Source organism: Triturus cristatus, chromosome 10 (genome assembly GCF_964204655.1).
Source record: "Triturus cristatus chromosome 10, aTriCri1.1, whole genome shotgun sequence".
Taxonomy (NCBI): Eukaryota; Metazoa; Chordata; class Amphibia; order Caudata; family Salamandridae; genus Triturus; species Triturus cristatus.
The window spans coordinates 949,673,006-949,693,488 of record NC_140593.1 but is presented as its reverse complement, the minus strand read 5'-3'; the positions used below and the strand labels follow the sequence as shown (position 1 = coordinate 949,693,488).

Below are 20,483 nucleotides of genomic sequence, written 5' to 3'. Positions count from 1 at the left end.
GAACGGCGAGATGTCTTCCCGGCCACCAATCATTTATGTGCCCACTCCCGTTATACTGGTGGATTACAGGCGCTCCGAGCACAAAGCTAACCTATTTGCCGCCTTGCCCACGCCCCCTATACGATGCATTCATGTAATGTAGAAACATGGTTTGTGATTTCCTGCAAGTGTCCAACACAAGAAGTAGGAAAAGGGCAGTCTTCTGTCTTGCAACTAGAAATTAAATGTATGAAAGTTTGTAACTGCTCCAGTGACAGTGAAAGCACTAAATGGTAAATAGCTAATGAGGACAGTCACTAAGCATGTGCAAGATTGAATCTGACCGTACCATAGGTGACAGCTTCTACTGCGTGAGGGAGAGCTAAAACAGCAAGAGGAGCATGGACTTTTGCATGCTTACCCAGATGTTCTTTTAGCTATGTATGAGATAATTTGGAATTTCAATCCCTATCCCTTCTCCCTGTATCAAATTATTCTGTGTCTCCCTTCTTTCCAAATATGTCTTCACCACCAGGAATGCCTACTCTCTTCTGCAAGGTCAAAATAACCATTTCATGTTTTTTTGTGAGGACCAAAAACTGTTGGTGGATCAATAGCCTCAATTACAGGTATTTTATTTCTTGTTCCCTCTCACGACAACAGAGTAAAGACATTACTTTTGAGATGGGGCCAGAGGCGGTCTTAAAGACTGTTATCGCACAAACATGCAAGAAGGATTTAGAAATCTTGCGTAGTTATAAGTGTTTATTTTGCATGATGCACATCATATTTTATTTTCTCAGGTCCGTGAATTGGAGAACCAGTTGGGAATGCACAAAAGTCCAATATCTGAGCTTAGTCTTGAAGAGGAGATGCTGGGTCTTACAGTACCACGGAAACTGCAGGCTCAGGAAAAAAATCTGTTCCGGATTCGCAGTTTGGAAAAGGAAAGGAAAGAAATGTTGGAGGTAAAGAGTTGGTATCAGAATGTCTTATTGTATATAGAAGATGTTATGCCAAACAAGAAAGAGGATGGACTCTAGAATGTTATTGAATGTTCTCACAACTAAATCACATCTCCTGACTAGAAAAACTTCAAGTTGGTCTATTACCTTTTATGAATTTATTAAACTGATTTCCTGAGAAATAAATGATAACATTTTGTAGGGGATTTATTTGTTACAGCTCTGAAATAGTTGTTGGTAGTGTTGATGCTCCACCCCAAAGTTTGTTTAACTACTTTGCCCAAGGCATATTAATGTGGTTCATTGTGTTGGAAAGGGATAACCCAGTGTTCAAATACTAAGCCATTAAAAAACATTGTGCATAACTAAGTTTTGCCAGTTTTCATTTTTGTATATTTATTAAAATATCAAAATCATCATTACAGAAAACAAAAGTTAATCCTAATCAGGGAATTAGCAATATTCAAATCATAATAATAAATCCTAAATACAAAAGGGCCTTTTGTGGCTAACCCTCAGTACATAAAATAAACAGCAGTAGTCTCTGTTCTGAACAGACCTAGCAGAATAGAGTAATAACATGAGCTATGCCTTTCTAAAATATAATGCTGCGCTTCTAAAATGTGCAATGCAAAATGTAAAAATATAAAGTCTTAAAGATATGAATGTCTAAGATAGCAGTTCTTAACATTTTCACTTCTGTGGCTCCCCACTGAATGACTATTGGAAGCCAGGGACCCCGCCTAAACAATTTCTACAAGGTTAGCCTAAAAAAATGCGCAAAAATACAGAAACAAGTATACATCAATCAAATACATACATTATTAAATATTTTTCTTAATTCACAAACACAAATACATTTTTTAATTTTAATGGGCAGGCAGGAGCATTTCAAAATTAAGGTGTATTTGGTGTCTTAGTGGACGAATGCGTACACTGTAGGGGCCTGTGTATGGTCATAGGTTCATCCTTCTGAGTAGTGGCGGCCGGCACGGATCGGGACAGGCGGGGGGGGGGGGACAAGCGGATTTTAAAAAGAATAAAAAAACACTTACCTGATGATGGGTCTCTTCTCCATGTCTCCGTCACTGTCTCTCCCCTGGGGCCGGAACAGGAAGCATTGAGGCTCCCCAGAGCCAATCAACGCTGCAATGCAGCGTTGTGATTGGTTCGAGCGCCGTGGTTTGGCGCTCAGCCAGGGATTTGGAACCTGGTCATGTTTTCCACGCAGACTGTAATACAGCCTGCGTGGAGAACATGTCAAGTGCGCATTAATGTTTTGCCGGCCGAGAGCTTTGTACTGTGTATCTACTTTATTAATATGCTAATATTATTTAATTCTTTTAACAGTCACATCCCCCCCCCCCCCCCCCCCCCAGTAGGTGCTGCAGGTCCCCAGGGATCTGCAGAGCACATGTTTAGAATAACTGGTTTAAGGACAAATGTCTGTATCTGAAGCAAAAAATGTAAATCCCCCAATGACATAATGTTTGCAGATCCTTTATGATGTTTTAGACAAAGACCTCATTCGTTTCATAGCATGACATTACGCAGAGAGGTGGGAATAAAACTACCTTGCACAGCTAAATAATCAAACTGTTAATTTCTAAAACACTTTCTTGCAAATGAATTCTTTCATTGTACAGAAACATGAGAAATGCAGCTTGATAGAATGGACCGTTCTGAACATTTATACCAATAGATATAGCAATGAAGGTTGAGCACATTAACCATCAAACTGTTTCAAATACATTTCCACGGCTAAGAAAGCTAAAAAATGAAACCTATACACAATCAGAAACAAAAACATCATGGTTGCAGCCGAATTTTGATTCTTTTCTATAAAGCTAATAAATGAAATGCTTGTGCACTTCATTTAAGCTTGCACTTTCAGAAATGCAGCCTAGTGTGGCCTGGTTATGTTAACTGAACCAAACCTGTGTTAGGCAATGCTTATATAGTGGGGAAAAAAATCCACATTCCCCGTGCCCCCCCATGATAATTGAAAGTTATCACGCCACCAAACTATTACATCTCAGTCATCATTCTTGATCTTGTAGGACTTACCCTCTGCAATGGTCTCCAGTTGTCGTAGGCCTCTGTCTTTCTTTCAAGTGCAACTTCTTATTCTGCCATTCTTATTATTTCTCCCTCTTCTTGTTCCTACAATTACATTTAAAATCCCTAACGCAAATTGATCCACAGGACTTAAATATTAAATAAACACTTTACTTTTATAAATATTAATGTTACTGAAGCAGCAATCTTTACTAATAACTCAGTACTTATCCCACCAATCCCTCAACCTATCTTTACCCAGATTTCATGTTCTGCACAGATCCACATATTAAACTTATTTTGAGTTTGTTGCTCAACAGCTTGTATTACAGTTTCTTCATATGCATCGTACACTCTCCTAGTGTGAGATACGTGGATCTAATACAGCTGACCTCCACACTTCACAGCTGTTTTCATCACCAAGTTCAGTCAATAGTGGCCCTTCCAGCATCGTTCAAAGAAGTATCTCCTGACATGCTTCTTGATGTGGACTCACTCTCCTGGTTGCAGATAGTAACACAATTCTGTAGATGCAGAAGTTGTATCAAGTTGCACCTAGCGAGAGGTAGAGTGTGCTGTTAGCTAGGCACTTGCAGTAATCCAAGATCAAATAATCAGTAATAGTAAGAAAAGCTCCATCCGGAATATTGCCATGAGCACTTCATGGGCATTCAATCCAGTTTTCTTATTTGGGGTACATCTCATGCTTAGCAACCCCAATGAAATTGCATCTGGATATTTCAGAGAAGTTGAAGCACACACTTTTGCAAACTTGTTTTTAAATGCACTATTGTATTTCTCCATCAAACCTGATGGTTCGGATGATAGCTACAATCAAAGTTCGGATGGACTTTCAGTGCTGCACACAAAATTCTCATGATTTCTTTTAATATTCCCCCTTGCTTGACTTAATTAATGTTGGCATTCCAAATCTAGGGAGGGATCAACTCCCTTAATAATAATTTTGCATCACACCTCCTTGTTGGATAGGTCTCAATCTACTTCGAAAACAGATGATTGATAAACAATACGTACCTCAAACCATTACTTGGTGGCATCACTACAAAATCAATGAGCATCCTATTGAAGAGACCAATTATTTTCCTTACGTGACTCGTTGTTACTCAAGTTTTCTTTTCAACATTGTTTTTCTGACACACTATACATCTCTGACAGTAGTCTTGTGCCATTTTTCTAAAAAGAGGTTTGAGCTAGCAAGCATTAAAAAGCCTCACCATCCCATCACGTCCCACGTGTAGGTTTGTGAAATCGCTCACAATCTGCGGTATCAGTGAATTTGCAAGACAAACCTCCCATCATTGTATTTCTAAAGGTCTTCCTCATTTTTACATCCTTCAATTTGTCAAATGTTCGTACTGATACACAAGCAAAAATGGTTTCAGTAGATTCTGATTGTTTATCTGTCTTGTTCATCTGTCATCATGAACAATGTAGTATTCATTGTTGCATAATATTTAGCAAATGCATCTGCAAAACTATTTTCTTAGTAGCCATATCACTACCATGCCCATGAGTAGCATGTTTCACTAATGCTATTTTCTGTGGAAATTTTAAAGTGTGCAACAATCAAGAATGGGTGGTCCAATGTGAAAGGGTGTCCAAGCTGACGTCTTGAAACCACGCTGGGACCCTACTTTCCCAAAATTGTGAACTATTTCAAAGCAATACGGACTATCAATATAGATTGTAACACTTAATGTATTGGCTATGCAGAATGTTATAGTAATGGCAACTGATTCAGATGCTTGTTCAGAAGTAACATTACACAAGTACAATGGAAACTGCATATGCTGCTTATAAAAATAAATAAATAAAACCAAGTCAGCCAAATCGAGTGGTATTACTTGAATGTCTGCTCTTCTCTTGGTTCGCAATTCTGATATATCAAGGCAGTCATGCTCCTCCTGTATATCTTCATCACTGTCGTCTTTTGGAAGTTGCAAAAGAGTTGCAGGATTTAAAATATCTCATATTTTTATTGAGACATTTGGTGCTGCTAGAATTGTCAGTACATTTGCCAAATGTTGAGTTCTTGTTCGGGTCAGAAACGTTCCCACTAAATAAGGCACTAACAATTAATGTGTGACCCATGACAAACTAATCACTCTGAGTATTGGAAATAGACGTAGCAGCTACCAATATTAAGCTTCTAGGCAAATCAGCAGCAACTGGATTGAGGGTTCCAGAAAAGTATGCCACAGGTCTTTTCCTATTGCCATGCTGTTGTGGAAGAACAGAAAGTGGGCACCTTTTTCATGACATAATATATAAAGCTCATTTTTATACTATCAGGCATGCCTAGAGTGGATGCTGTACACAAAGTGTGTCTTAACTCCAGGAAGGTTTTTATACATTCTTCATTCTATGGTACCAGCTCAATTCCATCACTATGGGTCCATCTCTGTAATAACTTCCCTGCATTGGTGCCTCTCTCCAGACTCTCGGCAGATGCTTTAATACATTTGGATTTGCCTTTCCCTTTGCGGGAAATAAAAAGGGTTATTTAGGATTGGCGCGTTGTAAGGTCCATGGTTCAGGTGGGACTCCATCTAAACCTTATGCTATATCTTCCCAGCTGTCCTCCAGTTTACTAAAGATATATGAAAAATCCTGTCAACAAGGCTGCCTTCACCCTCCTTAAATTAATCTCTTTTACCCACAATGATAAAGCCGAGGAAGGACCTTACAGATATGGCCTCCAACAGGCAGTTATCGATTCTAAATTCAGATTATAAAAATTTGGATTATAAAATATTAGCCTCTGGCCACTAACTGAGCAATCGGGCTTCATTCCATTGGGGAGAGGAGTTGGCCTAACGGTTAGGGCACTCGACCTCAGACCTGGGGGAACTGGGTTCGAGTCTCGGTAATGACGCTAAAACATCCTGTGATTTTGGGCAAATCACTTAATCTCCCCGTGCCTAACAAAAAATGAATGTGTGTCCTCATGTAACGTAACTGGTGCCATGTAAAGCGCTCTGATACCTGATTGGATTTGGGTCAAGTTCGCGCTATATAAAACTGCAAAAAAAAAAAACAACATAATACCTCTTTGAATCTGTGCAGACACTGGAATGTCATGTGCTGTGCCAGGGACTCATTCCCTCAAGCTGTCTGTGTCGTGCTTGATCTTGAAAAAGCCTTTGATTCCTTTCATTTGGGTTACATACACATAACATTGAAGTGTTTTAGTCTCACTCTATATATTTTTGAGTGGATCCATGCTGGGCTGATAGAGTCCAGATTGGCCAATGCATCACCAACTACTGTGCACTTGATAAGTGTACCTGTCGAGACTGCCCTTTTCCACCTTTATTGTTCACCCTGACCTTTCACCCTTTAACTTCTTGTTTGCGACTTATGCGGGCACGCTAGGGAGTGGTGCTACATTGGCTATACTGTTCTACGCCGACAAGATTTTTGTGTATGTCAGGAACATCGAGGCAGACCTTTATAATATTATTAGATTTTTTCTTCACAGATCTCGGGCCTTTATGTTAACTGGGCAAGTCTTGTATTTTTCCCTTAGACTTTGCTTGCTGGTTATCTTCGCAACCAGTTTTGGATGGGAGACTTGCCGAAGAGGCATTTTGTTTGGATACCTGGGAATAAATGTTTACCACTCAGCTCAGGGCTTATAGGATGGTGACCTAACTAGGGTGGCCTGATCTCTTTGCTCAAAAATCACGTTTTGGTCTTCCATTCCTCTTGCAGTGGTTGGATGTGTAGCACGTATTAGTATTTTAGCTCTCCCACAACTACTATATTATTTTTACAAACTTCGTAATTTCCTCCCCTGTTCCTTTTCCTAAGACCAGCTGCTTAGTGAGTGAAGTGATGTGGGCCGGCAGCCATCAGAGGGTTGCCCTTTCTATTCTAAAATTACCTGTGGAAGAAGGACTTGGTCTTGTTGACTTTGAGCGATACTACTTGGCAGTACAGCTACAAAGGGTTGACCACTGGATGGCTTATCGTAACTTAGCTGAGACAGAACTTTCCCAAACTGGTCTCCCCACACACACACACACACACACACACAGGTTGGCCATATGTACACCAGCTCCATACATGGTTCAACCTGTGGTTTAAAACACTTAGGGATTTGTTCAATTATGCTGAATTAATTGATTTCCGCACTTTGATATCCGACGATAACATTGCATCAGGACAATTCATGTACAAACACATCAGGTGCACACTTCATGACTTATTTGATTTTAGTGTTCGGAACCTCCCACGAATGAGGTACTACAATTACTGTGTACCATGAGGGATGAGAGTAAATTGTTTCTCTGGTTATAAAAGCCTACATCTAGCATTGCGATCTGTCTCTAACCTCTTTGTGCAATACCCAAGTTAATAAACTAAATAGGGCCTATTTGGCACCCAAGCAAGTTAGTAGAACCTATTCTTGATGCCCCTGATATTGGTTGCCGGATACCAGTCTCAATCCTATGATGTGATCCTTTGGTTCACTTTCTACATATTTGTCAAAGGTGTTGGAAACTTTCTCATGTTACTGAATTGGGAGCTCCATAACTCCTTGGAGACCACTATACTGGGCCTCTTCTCTCGGCTGAAATTTGAAAAAGCGTCAAGTCCCTTTTTAGATCTTGTATTGCTCCTAACCAGACAAAATATTACAACTAATTGGAAAATGCCCGTTCACTCCCGCAGTTGCGACATGGGCTCCATTGCTTTAATCAGAGAGTGCACATTTTCACAGAGATAAGAAGGATAGTCTGTATAAACATTGTATTTCACCGGCATTTGATTTCCTTCTGGAGGAGTTTAAATCTCAGCATATTGGGGACAATCACCCACCTTAGATTCTCCCCTGAGCATTCCTGAAATGTTTTATGTTAATGTTGACAGCGCACATGTTAGGTACGAGTTTGGTCACTCTGGTTGTAGTCTGATTTAATTCCTCACTGTTGTCTGAGGATTTAATCTTTCATAACAGTATGAATATATTCTAGTAATCCTCAAACAGATCCTTTGCTTACCTGTTGTTTTGATTGGTTGTTGGAAGGGGAAGTTTAATGCAAAATGCTCAGCTTTGACCTTTAGCCAGTTTGTATTCTGGGCTCTGCCACCTGTTATCTTTAAAAAACTTTTGCTATTAAAAATATTTTCGATAAAAGAAGAAGCAACTTTGCTTGTCAGTACATCACACTTGGGTGAAGCTGCATACTTAAGTCCGGACACAGTCCCAACACAAAGGCCAAGACAAAAACTGACGCACCCTCTTTAGCTGGGTTTTCCATTCCACCATATTGTGTGTAAATCTGTATCAATCTCTCCTAATATACATGAGCTGACTTCTCTGTATTTTGCATTGTTCTCTTTTGACCACTTAAACGGTTTCACTGGAACCTTTTGCTTTTAAATGTTAAATAACCCTGCAAACTTATCCTAAACCACCAAAGAGAGCTTAGAACTCAACAGACTCCTAAATGGTTCTTCATCTGGCAACTTTACCATCATCTTGCATTCAATGCACAAATCCTTTATCACAATGATAGAAAACAATGCATCCAAATCTTCCCATACCTTCGACACAGTAGCAGGCTGACCCACTTCTGCGTACAGTTTCTCAGGTTCTTCTCTAAAGTTTAGAAAATCCTTCATAAAAGTGTATAAATCCTGACTGCTCCATGCTATGTGAACATAAGCCAGGCTATTCCCTTAATGTGAATTCCCCTTCAACAACATTACACTCAAAATCTCTCACAACTCTCTTTATTTCATTCCTCAGCAGCTTTGAAATCCATTCTCCTTATTGTCTTTCCACATTCTCCCAATCTCTGATTAACCCCACAGTCCTTCTTAAATGTCCTCTCAATTGTATAATGGTCACCTTTCGCATTTCAGCACCTGTCATCATCATTATATAAGTTATGAATCCTCAATTTGTGCGAATCTACACCTTGTTCACTAGCCATACTCTCCTGCTTTTCATATGCATGACCAACTCGCTTTCTTTCTTACAGATTCAAAAACACCATCTCATCAAATCCAATTTCGAAGTCCTATTACAATCAGTTCTTAAATCAATATGTTATTTGAAATTCACTTTACTCATAGAAACACCATTCTGTGCTTTTTTTGTCACACTCTTCTATGACTCTATAATCACAGTTTACATCCTCCTGACTCAGTTCTAACTTTCCAGTCTCATTATATGGTGTTGGCCTCACAGCCCAAAATTCATCTAACATCTTTCCTTTTCATAAAGACCAATCTTTTTCTCCTTTTGATCATACGCTTCTTTGCTGGATCTACATCTAAAACAGGGAATACTCACACAAAGTTTACCTTTATCTTGGTGCACAGATAAACTACCACCATCCCACTCCAAAATTAATACAGTCAGAACTAGACTATTGAGGAAACCATAAGCTTGGCTTAAATTCAAACCAGTTGCCACACTTTTTTACTTCCACAGACACTTTTTTCTAACTTACAAGTTCTCCAAAATTGTCACATGAAATGCCTAGCAGCTGACTTATATATCGGCCAGTTGCCTGTTTCTCTGCCAGGGCAATGGAGTAAATTACTCAGTCACCCTGATGGAGATGCCTCCTGCCTAATTCAGAAATGGCTGTCAAGTTGCAGATCATTTCTAAAGCATTGGCAGGAACTGCGGTCATGGCGTTTCCTGTCAATGCTTTTTGCAGTTTGGTTCAGAGCTCCGTTAACTTGACGGATCCTTGCACCAAACTGTTTTCTTTTGTATTTTGAAAAAGAAAATCCCAAAGCGGGTTTTCCTTTGTTATGAAAAATATACTGCCCCCCTCGTCATGGAAGTCATCTGCCATGGCGAGGGTGGCATGTTTTCTCTTTTACTATCCCTTACCACCAAGGTTTGCCTGGAGGTGACAAACAGTAAAACAAAAAATGTCTACGTATCTGCCTATCCTAATTAGGCGGAGAGACATGTAATCAAGTATGTGACGCCCTTTACTCCGTCAGAGATGTTCAGCTATGGCGGTGACAGTAGTCATCACTGTAGCCAAACTTATGGCCTGCCCGTATTTAAATCGGGAAGGCGGACCACTGTGTTTGCAGGGAGGTAACACTGTTGCAACGGAGTTTCCTCCCCACTAACATCTAAATCGACCCTTAAGTGCCAAGACAAATGAATCCCAACAATATTACAATATGTACCATCGTCAATGGCCAAGGTAATGTAGTACAATACTGTAGGACCGGGGGTCACCAGGCCCTATGGGGGTAGCGTGGCGCGAGCAGGTAGGCATCCAAAGGCTTACGTGTAAAGTAACCATACAGCACACACATCCACTGAGACAGGATCCGCACGCAATAATTGACACCACAACAGTAGGTTGAATAAAACCAATCAGTTTTATCTAGATCAACATTAGGATCAAAAGCATTTCACCAGGAAAAGATTGGGCATTTCATTAACACATCAACCTGACATGGAATCAAAGCGTGGCACCTGGCAATCCTGGAAAGCGTCAAACACAACCTCTACGCAGAACGCGGCACAGGGCAATTCATTAGCGCTTCAAACATGGCATTCAAGGATAGCGCTGCACATAGCAACTCATTAGCGCTTCAAACATGGCATATAAACCTAGCGCTGCACATAGCAATTCACTAGCGCTTCAAAACATGGCATATAAACATAGCGCTGCACATAGCAATTCACTAGCGCTTCAAAACATGGCATATAAACATAGCGCTGCACATAGCAATTCATCAGCGCTTCAAACCATGGCATTTAGGTATAGCCCTAAACATGGAGTATCTGCAGAGCCTTAAACATGGCCTACCACAACAGCGATACACAGTCTAGCAGGAGTAGAACCTCCTATCCAGTAGGGTTGACCAGTCTCCACAATAACCTGTTTCTTGGGCTAACACTTAGCCCTTCACTGGGCACGAGTCAAGGGGGCCATGGGCCGACCTATTCCCCACACCGGGGTAGTTGGGGGGCCAAGCGGGCCCAACGGTCAAATTCCCCGGGGAGGGGCATGCTCCAGGCCTCTCTAGGGCCTCCCGCCCTCCTCCCCGGGGTTTACCTGAAGCTTCGGCCTTGCAGGCCCTTGCGCAGCTCCGCGGCCGGGCGGGGGTTCACTCTCCACGGAGCCCCTCCCGCCAGCCGCGTAGATCTCCCGGCGACGTCCGGGCCGAGGGGGATGGCGCGGGGCTCCCGGCCGGTCCAGACGTGGCCAGGGAGCTTCGCGGTGATCGGAGACGGCTCCGGGTCCTCCTCTGGTTCCGGGGGACTCGGGGATTTCCCTGAAGGCTTCAGAGGCCCGCGCCCGCAGCCGCCAATGACAGGTCGGCCTGCGGGGGCGAGGCCCACTCGACGAATAGCACAGCGGCGGGGGCGGCGTTTGGCAGTCCGCCCCCGTCAGGTGATGCAGGCCTCGGCTTCAGGCCTAAGCGGCCTCGATCGGATGGCTCCGCCTCACGAGGCCCTTCCGGGGATTCTGGCGGCCCTCTCCTTGCGGAGGGCCGCGTCGCAGGGTCGGCTGACAACAGCGACGGGGCCCCGGTCTTCCCTGCGGGCCCCGGAGATAACGGGGATCGTCGCCCTGGCCTCAGGCCTCAGCGGTGAGTGTTCCCTTTTCAGGATCCCCGACGGGGGTGGGAGAAATTAAGAGGTGGCCTGCAGCTTGGGGGGTGGCGATTGGTTTGGCGCCCAGCGCCCCGTTTTCCCCCCAGAGACGCCCCAGATCAGGGCAGGTAGGCTGGGAGGTGGCAGGCCACACGCCAGTGGCAGAACCAGCTAGGGAGGGGGTCCAGGTTAGGTCAGGGAGCGCAGGAGTGGCACAGCGCAGGTACCTGGTCGATCCCCCAGCAGTTCTGTGGTAAGTTTCTGTGGTAAGTTTCGTGGGTAAGTTCTGTGGTAAGTTTCTTTGGTAAGTTCTTTGGTAAGTTCTTCGGTAAGTTTCTTAGCGCTGGCTGGATCTGGCGCCCTTAGTAGTTTGGTTCGTTGGGGGGGGGGGTAGGTTGAGTTGGTGACTGAAGGGAGTTCTCAGTCAGGCTTGGTAGGTTGTCCCTGGGTTCCCCTCCCGCTGGGCCAGATCAGTGGGCTAGTTCAGGATCCCTCACTCAACTTAAAAGGCAGCACCTCAGCCCTGTCACTTTCAGTGGCATAGGTCCCTGACTAGGCCCTACCGCCTAAAACTCCTGCGTAGATTCCCCCAGGTCTGCGTCGCCCCAACTGACTAAAAATGTTCCCTCCTTTCCTTAAGTATCCCTAGGTCAGGTGACCACCCTCTAAGGCGGCAAAAGTAAACCCCACCCTTCTTCTAGAAGGTTCCAGCAAGTTCCAGGAGCTTCCCCACTCTAGCTATAGGACAAAAAGGCGGGCTGGTGTTGCAACAATGTTGTAGGGTCCCAGCCAGCTCCTGGCAACTAGGGTGCTACTTAAAAGGCCACTCCGCAGTAGCAGGGGCCTGTGGCAGCCATATTGGGGGAAAAGAGCACCTGCACCTTAACACTGATTAGCAATGAAAAGGCGTTCGGAGACCTAAGGCCAACGAAAAAGAGGGTGGAAAAAATGAGGCAAGGGCAAAAACACAGGGAAAGACCACCCTAGGGCTGACAGGTCTAACACGCGTCCCCCCCAGCCTAAAGAGGGGAGAGCTACCCAACCTCTAGGGAGTTCTCGTCACTAAGGCGGAAAAACGGGGAGAGACCGTCAGCATTGGCGTGGTCAACTCCGGGCCGATGTTCCACCCGAAAGTCCATCCCCTGTAGGGAAATGGACCACCTTAGCAACTTGGGATTTTCGCCTCTCATCTGCATGAGCCAGCGAAGGGGTCGGTGGTCCGTCTGAACCAGGAAGTGAGAGCCATAGAGGTATGGTCTCAAGTTCTTCAGAGCCCAGACCACCGTGAAGGTGTCTCGCTCGATGGTGCTCCACCGTTGTTCCCGAGGGAGGGGTCTTCTGGAGATAAAGGCCACAGGTTGATCTTGGCCCTCGTTGTTGAGTTGCGAGAGCACCGCACATATGCCGTGCTCAGAGGCGTCCGCTGTACAATGAATTATTTTGCGAAGTCAGGTGTTGCAAGCACCGGGGCGGTGCACATCGCATGCTTCAGAGTCTCGAATGCCTCTTGGCTGCTTCTTGGACGTCAATTCTATCAAGGGGGCTACGATGGTACCATATCCCTTGACAAGCCGGCGGTAATACCCAGTGAGGCCGAGGAAAGCTCGGACCTCTGTTTGGGTCTTGGGGGGCTCCCAGGCCATGATGGTTTCAATTTTGGCCTGGAGGGGTTGCACCTTACCCCGCCCACCAGGTGTCCCAGGTAAACGACAGATCCCTGTCCAATCTGGCACTTGCTGACCTTGATAGTTAGTCCAGCACGTTGCAGAGCCTGTAGTACCTCCTGGAGGTGCTGCAGATGGTCCTCCCAGGTGCTAGTGAAGACAGCTATGTCATCCAGATATGACGCTGAGAAGGACTCCAGGCCAGATAGCACCTGGTTCACCAACCGCTGGAAGGTGGCCGGAGCATTCTTGAGCCCGAAGGGCATCACTCTGAATTGGAAGTGGCCCTCGGGGGTGGAGAACGCTGTTTTCTCCCTTGCTCCATCGGCCATGGCAATTTGCCAGTACCCTGACGTCAAATCGATGGTGCTGAGGTACCGGGCTGCTCCCAGCCGGTCCACCAGCTCGTCTGCTCGTGGGATCGGGTGAGCGTCTGTCTTCGTGACAGAGTTCAATCCCCTGTAGTCCACACAGAACCGCAGTTCTGGTGTGGTGCCCGGTGGGGCCGCTTTCGGCACCAACACCACCGGACTAGCCCACGGGCTGCTGGAAGGTTCGATCACCCCCAGCTCCAGCATTTTCACCACCTCACTCTGGATACTGTTCTTCACTCGGTCAGATAGCCGGTAAGACTTGTTCTTTACCGGTGGGCTGTCTCCTGTGTCCACATCATGGGTACACAAATGAGTGATTCCAGGCGTGAGGGAGAACAACGAGGCATACTGCCCCAACACCTGGCGGCAGTCCCTCTGTTGCTCTGGGGTCAAGGATGGGGAGAGGATCTGGAGGGCACTAAGCTCCCAAGGCTCCATGACCCACACTTTCTGTCCAGCATCCAACTCCACCGTCCGAGCGTTGCGGTCATACCACTCCTTCATGACGGCTTGGCTAGCCTCCAGATTATCTGAGGCTGCCTTCCACAGCTTGGCCATCTGGCTGCGGAATGCCAGCATGTAGCTGACAACATCACGGGGAAGCTTCTTCGAAGCCTTCTCCCACCCCTCCTTCACTAGGCTGAGGGGCCCCCTAACGGGGTGGCCATAGAGCAGCTCAAAAGGGCTGAACCCGACTCCCTTCTGCGGCACCTCACGGTATGAGAACAGCAGGCAAGGGAGGAGGACGTCCCACTTCCGCCTCAAGTCCTCTGGTAGGCTCCGGATCATACCTTTTAGGGTTTTGTTAAAGCGCTCTACATGCCCGTTAGTCTGGGGGTGGTAAGGGGTGGAGAACCGATAGGTCACTCCACACTCCTTCCACATGGCCTGCATGTAGGCCGACATGAAATTCGTGCCCCTGTCTGACACCACGACCTTGGGGAATCCCACTCGGGTAAAAATCCCCAACAGGGCCCGCGCCACCACCGGTGCAGTGATGGTCCTCAGAGGAATAGCCTCCGGGTACCGAGTGGCGTGGTCCACTAATACCAAAATGAACCGGTGTCCCGATGAGGTCGGAGGGTCCAACGGCCCAACAAAGTCGATTCCGACCCGCTCAAAAGGGGTCCTGACCAACGGGAGCGGTTCCAAAGGGACCTTCAGTTTAGTCCCAGTCTTGCCACTCGCCTGCCAAGACTTACAGGTCTTACAATAGGTGTCCAAGGCAACTCTCATCCTGGGCCAATAAAAATGTGGGACCAACAGCGCAAAGGTTTTGTCCTGGCCCAGGTGTCCGGCTAAGGGGATTTAATGCGCCAATTCCAACAGGAAGGCCCGGTAGCTTTGGGGGACCACTACTGCCCTCTAAGATCCATGCACCGGAACCTTAGGCTCACTGTAAAGGAGGCCATCCTCCCAATACACGTGATAACCGCCAGTCTCCTGATTGGCCGCGTGGGCTTCGGCCTGCCGCCGCATGCCATCAAGCGTGGGGCACTCCCTCTGCGCCTGACAAAATTCCTCCTGGGTAGGCCCTCCTTCCACATGCCAGTCGGCAAGGGTTGGCAAGTCCCCCACGGGAACGACATCCACCTCCGCGGACTTCGGGGGTACCTCCGCGGGCTCCCCATCCATCACACGGGGCGTGTCCTTCACCACATTCTCCTCTCCAAAATCGGCGTTGGGTTGGGCCATTGTCCCAGGCTCCAACCCGGGTTGAGCTCCATGCCGGGCAGCCATGGACCGCGTGACTACGCAAGTCCATCCTGGTAACCCCAGCATCTCAGTGTGGGCTCGAAATTCCACATCTTTCCAGTCGGTGTGCTCTAGATCGTTCCCTAGTAAGCACCCCACAGGCAAGGCAGGGCTCACCGCAACTCTCAATAGGCCTTTGACTCCTCCCCACTCAAAGGGAACTTGAGCCACTGGATAGTGACTCACACTGCCGTCAGCCAACACGGCCGGATGGAACTCCTCAGGGATCACCTGCTCAGGGGACACCAGCCGCCTCACTACGGTGGTCATGCTGGCACCTGTGTCCCTCAGGGCCTCCATCTCCTCCCCGTTAACTCTCACCCTCTGCTGGTACTTAGCAGTGTTCGGGGGTAGGGACACCACTGGGACCATCTCTCTATCCCCGAGTGAAACCAGGGTCAGGCCTGTCCACTCCCCTTCCCTATCTAGGGGCAGCTCCACCCCAAGCGCTACACTAGCCACCCGGGGCTCTTCCCGCCCGTTGGGGCTGGGGGTCTCTTGCGACACTTGGGATCGCCCTTGTAGTGTCCAATCTCCCCACATTCATAGCACCGCACAATCCTTGGCTGCTGACTCTTGTCAGGGTAGGTGGGCTTTGGGGAATTGGACTGAGGTGGGGTCCCTACTCCTTTCCCAAACTGTCTAGTTTGTGGGCCTCGCGAGAACTCCACCTTTTTATCTCCCCCCTCTTTCTTCTGGGGGAAACCCTGTCCGCCTTTCGGGCCATCTCCCCCGGGGCCCTTGTCAGACACCCGGGTGTTAACCCAAATGTCCGCCTCCTCCGCAAGCTCACGGGGATCAGTCAACTTGCGGTCCACCAGATGTTGGCGCAGCTCCGGAAAGCACTTATCCAAGAGGTGCTCTCTCAAAAACAGATTATACAAGCCCTCGTAATCCTGCACCTCGCTGCCACGCACCCAACCATCTAGAGCCTTACGGGCATAATCAAAAAAATCCACCCAATTTTGCGTGGACAGCTTATGGCTGCCACGGAACTTCTGCCGATACCTTTCAGGGTTGAGGCCAAATTTCTTAAGTAGCGCCTCTTTCATGGGGGCATACCTGACCTGATCCGCCTTTGCTAGGTACAAAAGGGTGTCCCTGACATTGGGAGGTATGTAGCGATACAGGCCACCCCCCCCAGTTGCTTTCAGGTACCCCATGGGCTGTCAAGGCCACCTCATGCACCTCCAGCCACTTGGCGATGTCATCCCCCCGTGTAACTGGCAATCACATCCTTGGGTAGATAAAATGTTGGCTCCTGTTGAGCCTTTGGTACGCTGCCACCATTATCATTACCTGACGCATTCAACTGCAGAGCTTGCAGCTCCAACTCTTTAAGCTGAAGCTCGTGCGCCTGCTTCTTCTCTTCCATCGCTAGTCGTCTATTTTCCCTTTCGTGTTCTAGCTTGGCAAGCTCCCACTTCAACTGCCACTCCTCCCTCCTGTCCTTATACTCCTCTGGTGACGCACTCCTCCTAGACCCTGCACTACTGCTTGCCCCGGAACGTCTCCCTGGTGGCAAGTTTTCAGAAACATCAACATTGAGCGGGTCTAGCTCCTCCTGCGCGCTCCCCTCCTGAGGTGCACCCTCCCCCTCCTGTCCCCCATCCCTACCCTCTGGGTGGGCCTCTACCCATGCCCTCAAGGCTGCACGGAGTTCCGGTCCTTTGGCTCTCCGCACCCCCATCCCCCACATCCCCTGCCCGAATTCTCTCAGCTGCCTTATTGTATACCGCTCAAGGTTGGCTAACTGGAACTCCGTTGTGACAGGTGAGGACCCAGACATCAAGGCAAAAAAATACTAGGATGTGAGTAGCTGTGTTGGGCTAATCAGGACTCCACACACTCAGTCTAGACAGTGGGGGTCAATTGATGCAGAAATACAATACACAATAGGCGTCTAATTGCGGCGCCCTCCGTCTCACTGGAGGGTGCTGTATAGTCACAGGTCCTTATCCCACCGCTGGCCACCAATGTAGGACCGGGGGTCACCAGGCCCTATGGGGGTAGCGTGGTGCGTGCAGGTAGGCATCCAAAGGCTTACGTGTAAAGTGACCATACAGCACACACATCCACTGAGACCGGAACCGCACGCAATAATTGACACCACAACAGTAGGTTGAATAAAACCAATCCGTTTTATCTAGATCAACATTAGGATCAAAAGCATTTCACCAGGAATAGATTGGGCAGTTCATTAACACATCAACCTGGCATGGAATCAAATCGCGGCACCTGGCGATCCTGGAAAGCGTCAAACACAGCCTCTACGCAGAACGCGGCACAGGGCAATTCATTAGCGCTTCAAACATGGCATTCAAGGATAGCGCTGCACATAGCAACTCATTAGCGCTTCATCAAACATGGCATATAAACATAGCGCTGCACATAGCAATTCATCAGCGCTTCAAACCATGGCATTTAGGTATAGCCCTAAACATGGAGTATCTGCAGAGCCTTAAACATGGCCTACCACTCGGCTTCAGGCCTACGCGGCCTCGATCGGATGGCTCGGCCTCACGAGGCCTTCCCGGGGATTCTAGCGGCCCTCTCCTTGCGGAGGGCCGCGTCGCAGGGTCGGCGACAACAGCGACGGTGCCCCGGTATTCCCCGTGGGCCCCGGAGATAACGGGGATCGTCGCCCTGGCCTCAGGCCGCAGCGGTGCGTGTTCCCGTTTCAGGATCCCCGACGGGGGTGGGAGAAATTAAGAGGTGGCCTGCAGCTTGGGGGGTGGCGATGGGTTTGGCGCCCAGCGCCCCTTTTTCCCCCCAGAGATGCCCCAGCTCAGGGCAGGTAGGCTGGGAGGTGGCAGGCCACACGCCAGTGGCAGAACCAGCTAGGGAGGGGGTCCAGGTTAATTCAGGGAGCGTAGGAGTGGCACAGCGCAGGTACCTGGTCGATCCCCCAGCAGTTCTGTGGTAAGTATCTGTGGTAAGTTTCGTGGGTAAGTTCTGTGGTAAGTTTCTTGGCGCTGGTTGTATCTGGCGCCCTTAGTAGTTTGGTTCCTTGGGGAGGGGTAGGTTGAGTTGGTGACTGAAGGGATTTCTCAGTCAGGCTTGGTAGGTTGTCCCTGGGTTCCCCTCCCGCTGGGCCAGATCAGTGGGCTAGTTCAGGATCCCTCACTCAACTTAAAAGGCAGCACCTCAGCCCTGTCACTTTCAGTGGCATAGGTCCCTGACTAGGCCCTACCGCCTAAAACTCCTGCGTAGGTTCCCCCAGGTCTGCGTCCCCCCAACTGACTAAAAATGTTCCCTCCTTTCCTTAAGTATCCCTAGGTCAGGTGACCACCCTCTAAGGCGGCAAAAGTAAACCCCACCCTTCTTCTAGAAGGTTCCAGCAAGTTCCAGGAGCTTCCCCACTCTAGCTATAGGACAAAAAGGCGGGCTGGTGTTGCAACAATGTTGTAGGGTCCCAGCCAGCTCCTGGCAACTAGGGTGCTACTAAAAAGGCCACTCTGCAGTAGCAGGGGCCTGTGGCAGCCATATTGGGGGAAGAGAGCACCTGCACCTTAACACTGATTAGCAATGAAAAGGCGCTCGGAGACCTAAGGCCAACGAAAAAGAGGGTGGAAAAAATGAGGCAAGGGCAAAAACACAGGGAAAGACCACCCTAGGGCTGACAGGTCTAACAAATACCATAACACAACACCTTTCACAGAACACGCTCCGCCAGAAACACCACATCACTGCAGAGTTATACTCAGTAATCCACCTTCCAGAGTGGACCCCAAATCACTTCTTAACCAGACTCTAAAATGGAACTACTTCACCATAGGACAGATCACCTCTCCACGGATTACCAATCCACATGATTTGCCAGTTTTCAATTTTGCAGATTTATTTAAATAACAAAATTAATATTACAGAAATCAAAGGTTAATCATAATCAGGGAATTGGCATACATCAAATCATAATAATAAATCACTAATTCAAAAAGACCACATGTGACTAACCCTCTCAACATAAAATAAACAGCAGTTTGCTTTTCTCTGTTCTGAACAGAGCTAGTAGAAAAAAATGATAATGTGAGCAATGCCTCTCTAAAATAAAAAGCAGCACTTTTAAAATATGCAGTGATGCGAGGCAAAATGTAAAAATAACTAAAGACTAACATGTCTGAATGTCTATGGCGAAATGTCTAAAGCAAAAATAAGAACTCACCCAATCACAATGTTTGTAGATCTTTTATAATATTTTAGACAAAGACAGCACATGCTTTCATAGAATGCCATTACATAGAGAGGTGGTACTAAAATGTTACTTGGACAGCAAACCAATCAAACTGTTTATTTCTAAAAGGCCTACTTACAGTAGTTTCATTAGACCCAAACATGAGAAATGCAGCTTAATACAATGGACTATTCTGTACTTTCATACCAATAAACATAGCAATGGAGGTTTAGCACATTAACCTTCAAACTGTGTCAAATACATTTGGCTAAGCAAGCTAAAAATAATACTTTTGCACTTACAGAGGCATCGTGGATGCATCTGTATTTCGATTACTTTTTTTATTTTTTATTGGGAAAATCCTTTTGTATTTGAAGGAGAACACTAGCAATGTGCTTTTCTTCCCTTCAGCCTCATTTTGATCTAAAGAGTGTTCACAAAGTTAATTGTTGTAGTGGTGACTCTCCTGCAAAGGCAGTGAGGAAAACTTTGTTTATTGTATAACTGAATTGCGGGGTTGGTCAACGGTCATTTTTTAACGCTAAGTAGCATTTATTGTTCAGCTTTTGAAGAGATAGCAGTGAGAAGTACTGATGTACAAATTTCTTTTAACTCACTAAAAATAATTATTTCTGTATGTTAGCTTGATATAGTGTTCAAATGACAATAATGATGTTGCTAACAATATCCGGTCTAATGTTGTGTATATTATTAAAATTTACACCCTTGATTTTTATAGTGCAATATTTACATGCTTAAAGTTTTCTTAAAGTGGTCCACTATGATTTTGTGTATTTTTGTGTATTTTGGTCCATGAGATAGAATGCGCAAATTTCGTCTAGAGCAAGTTCCTCAGTGATGAATAATGCTAAGAAGAAATATATTTTGTACAACAGAGCC

The 20,483-nt window shown here is 46.7% G+C and overlaps 1 protein-coding gene across 1 annotated transcript in view; it reads left to right on the top strand.

Moving 5' to 3' along the window:
- Positions 1 to 20,483, top strand: part of CCDC13 (coiled-coil domain containing 13) — a 244,721-nt gene that overhangs the window by 106,555 nt on the left and 117,683 nt on the right. Inside the window, exon 8 of the mRNA XM_085628796.1 lies at positions 783 to 947. Coding sequence (XP_085484922.1) covers positions 783 to 947 — 165 coding nt within the window. The remainder of the gene's footprint in view (positions 1 to 782; positions 948 to 20,483) is intronic.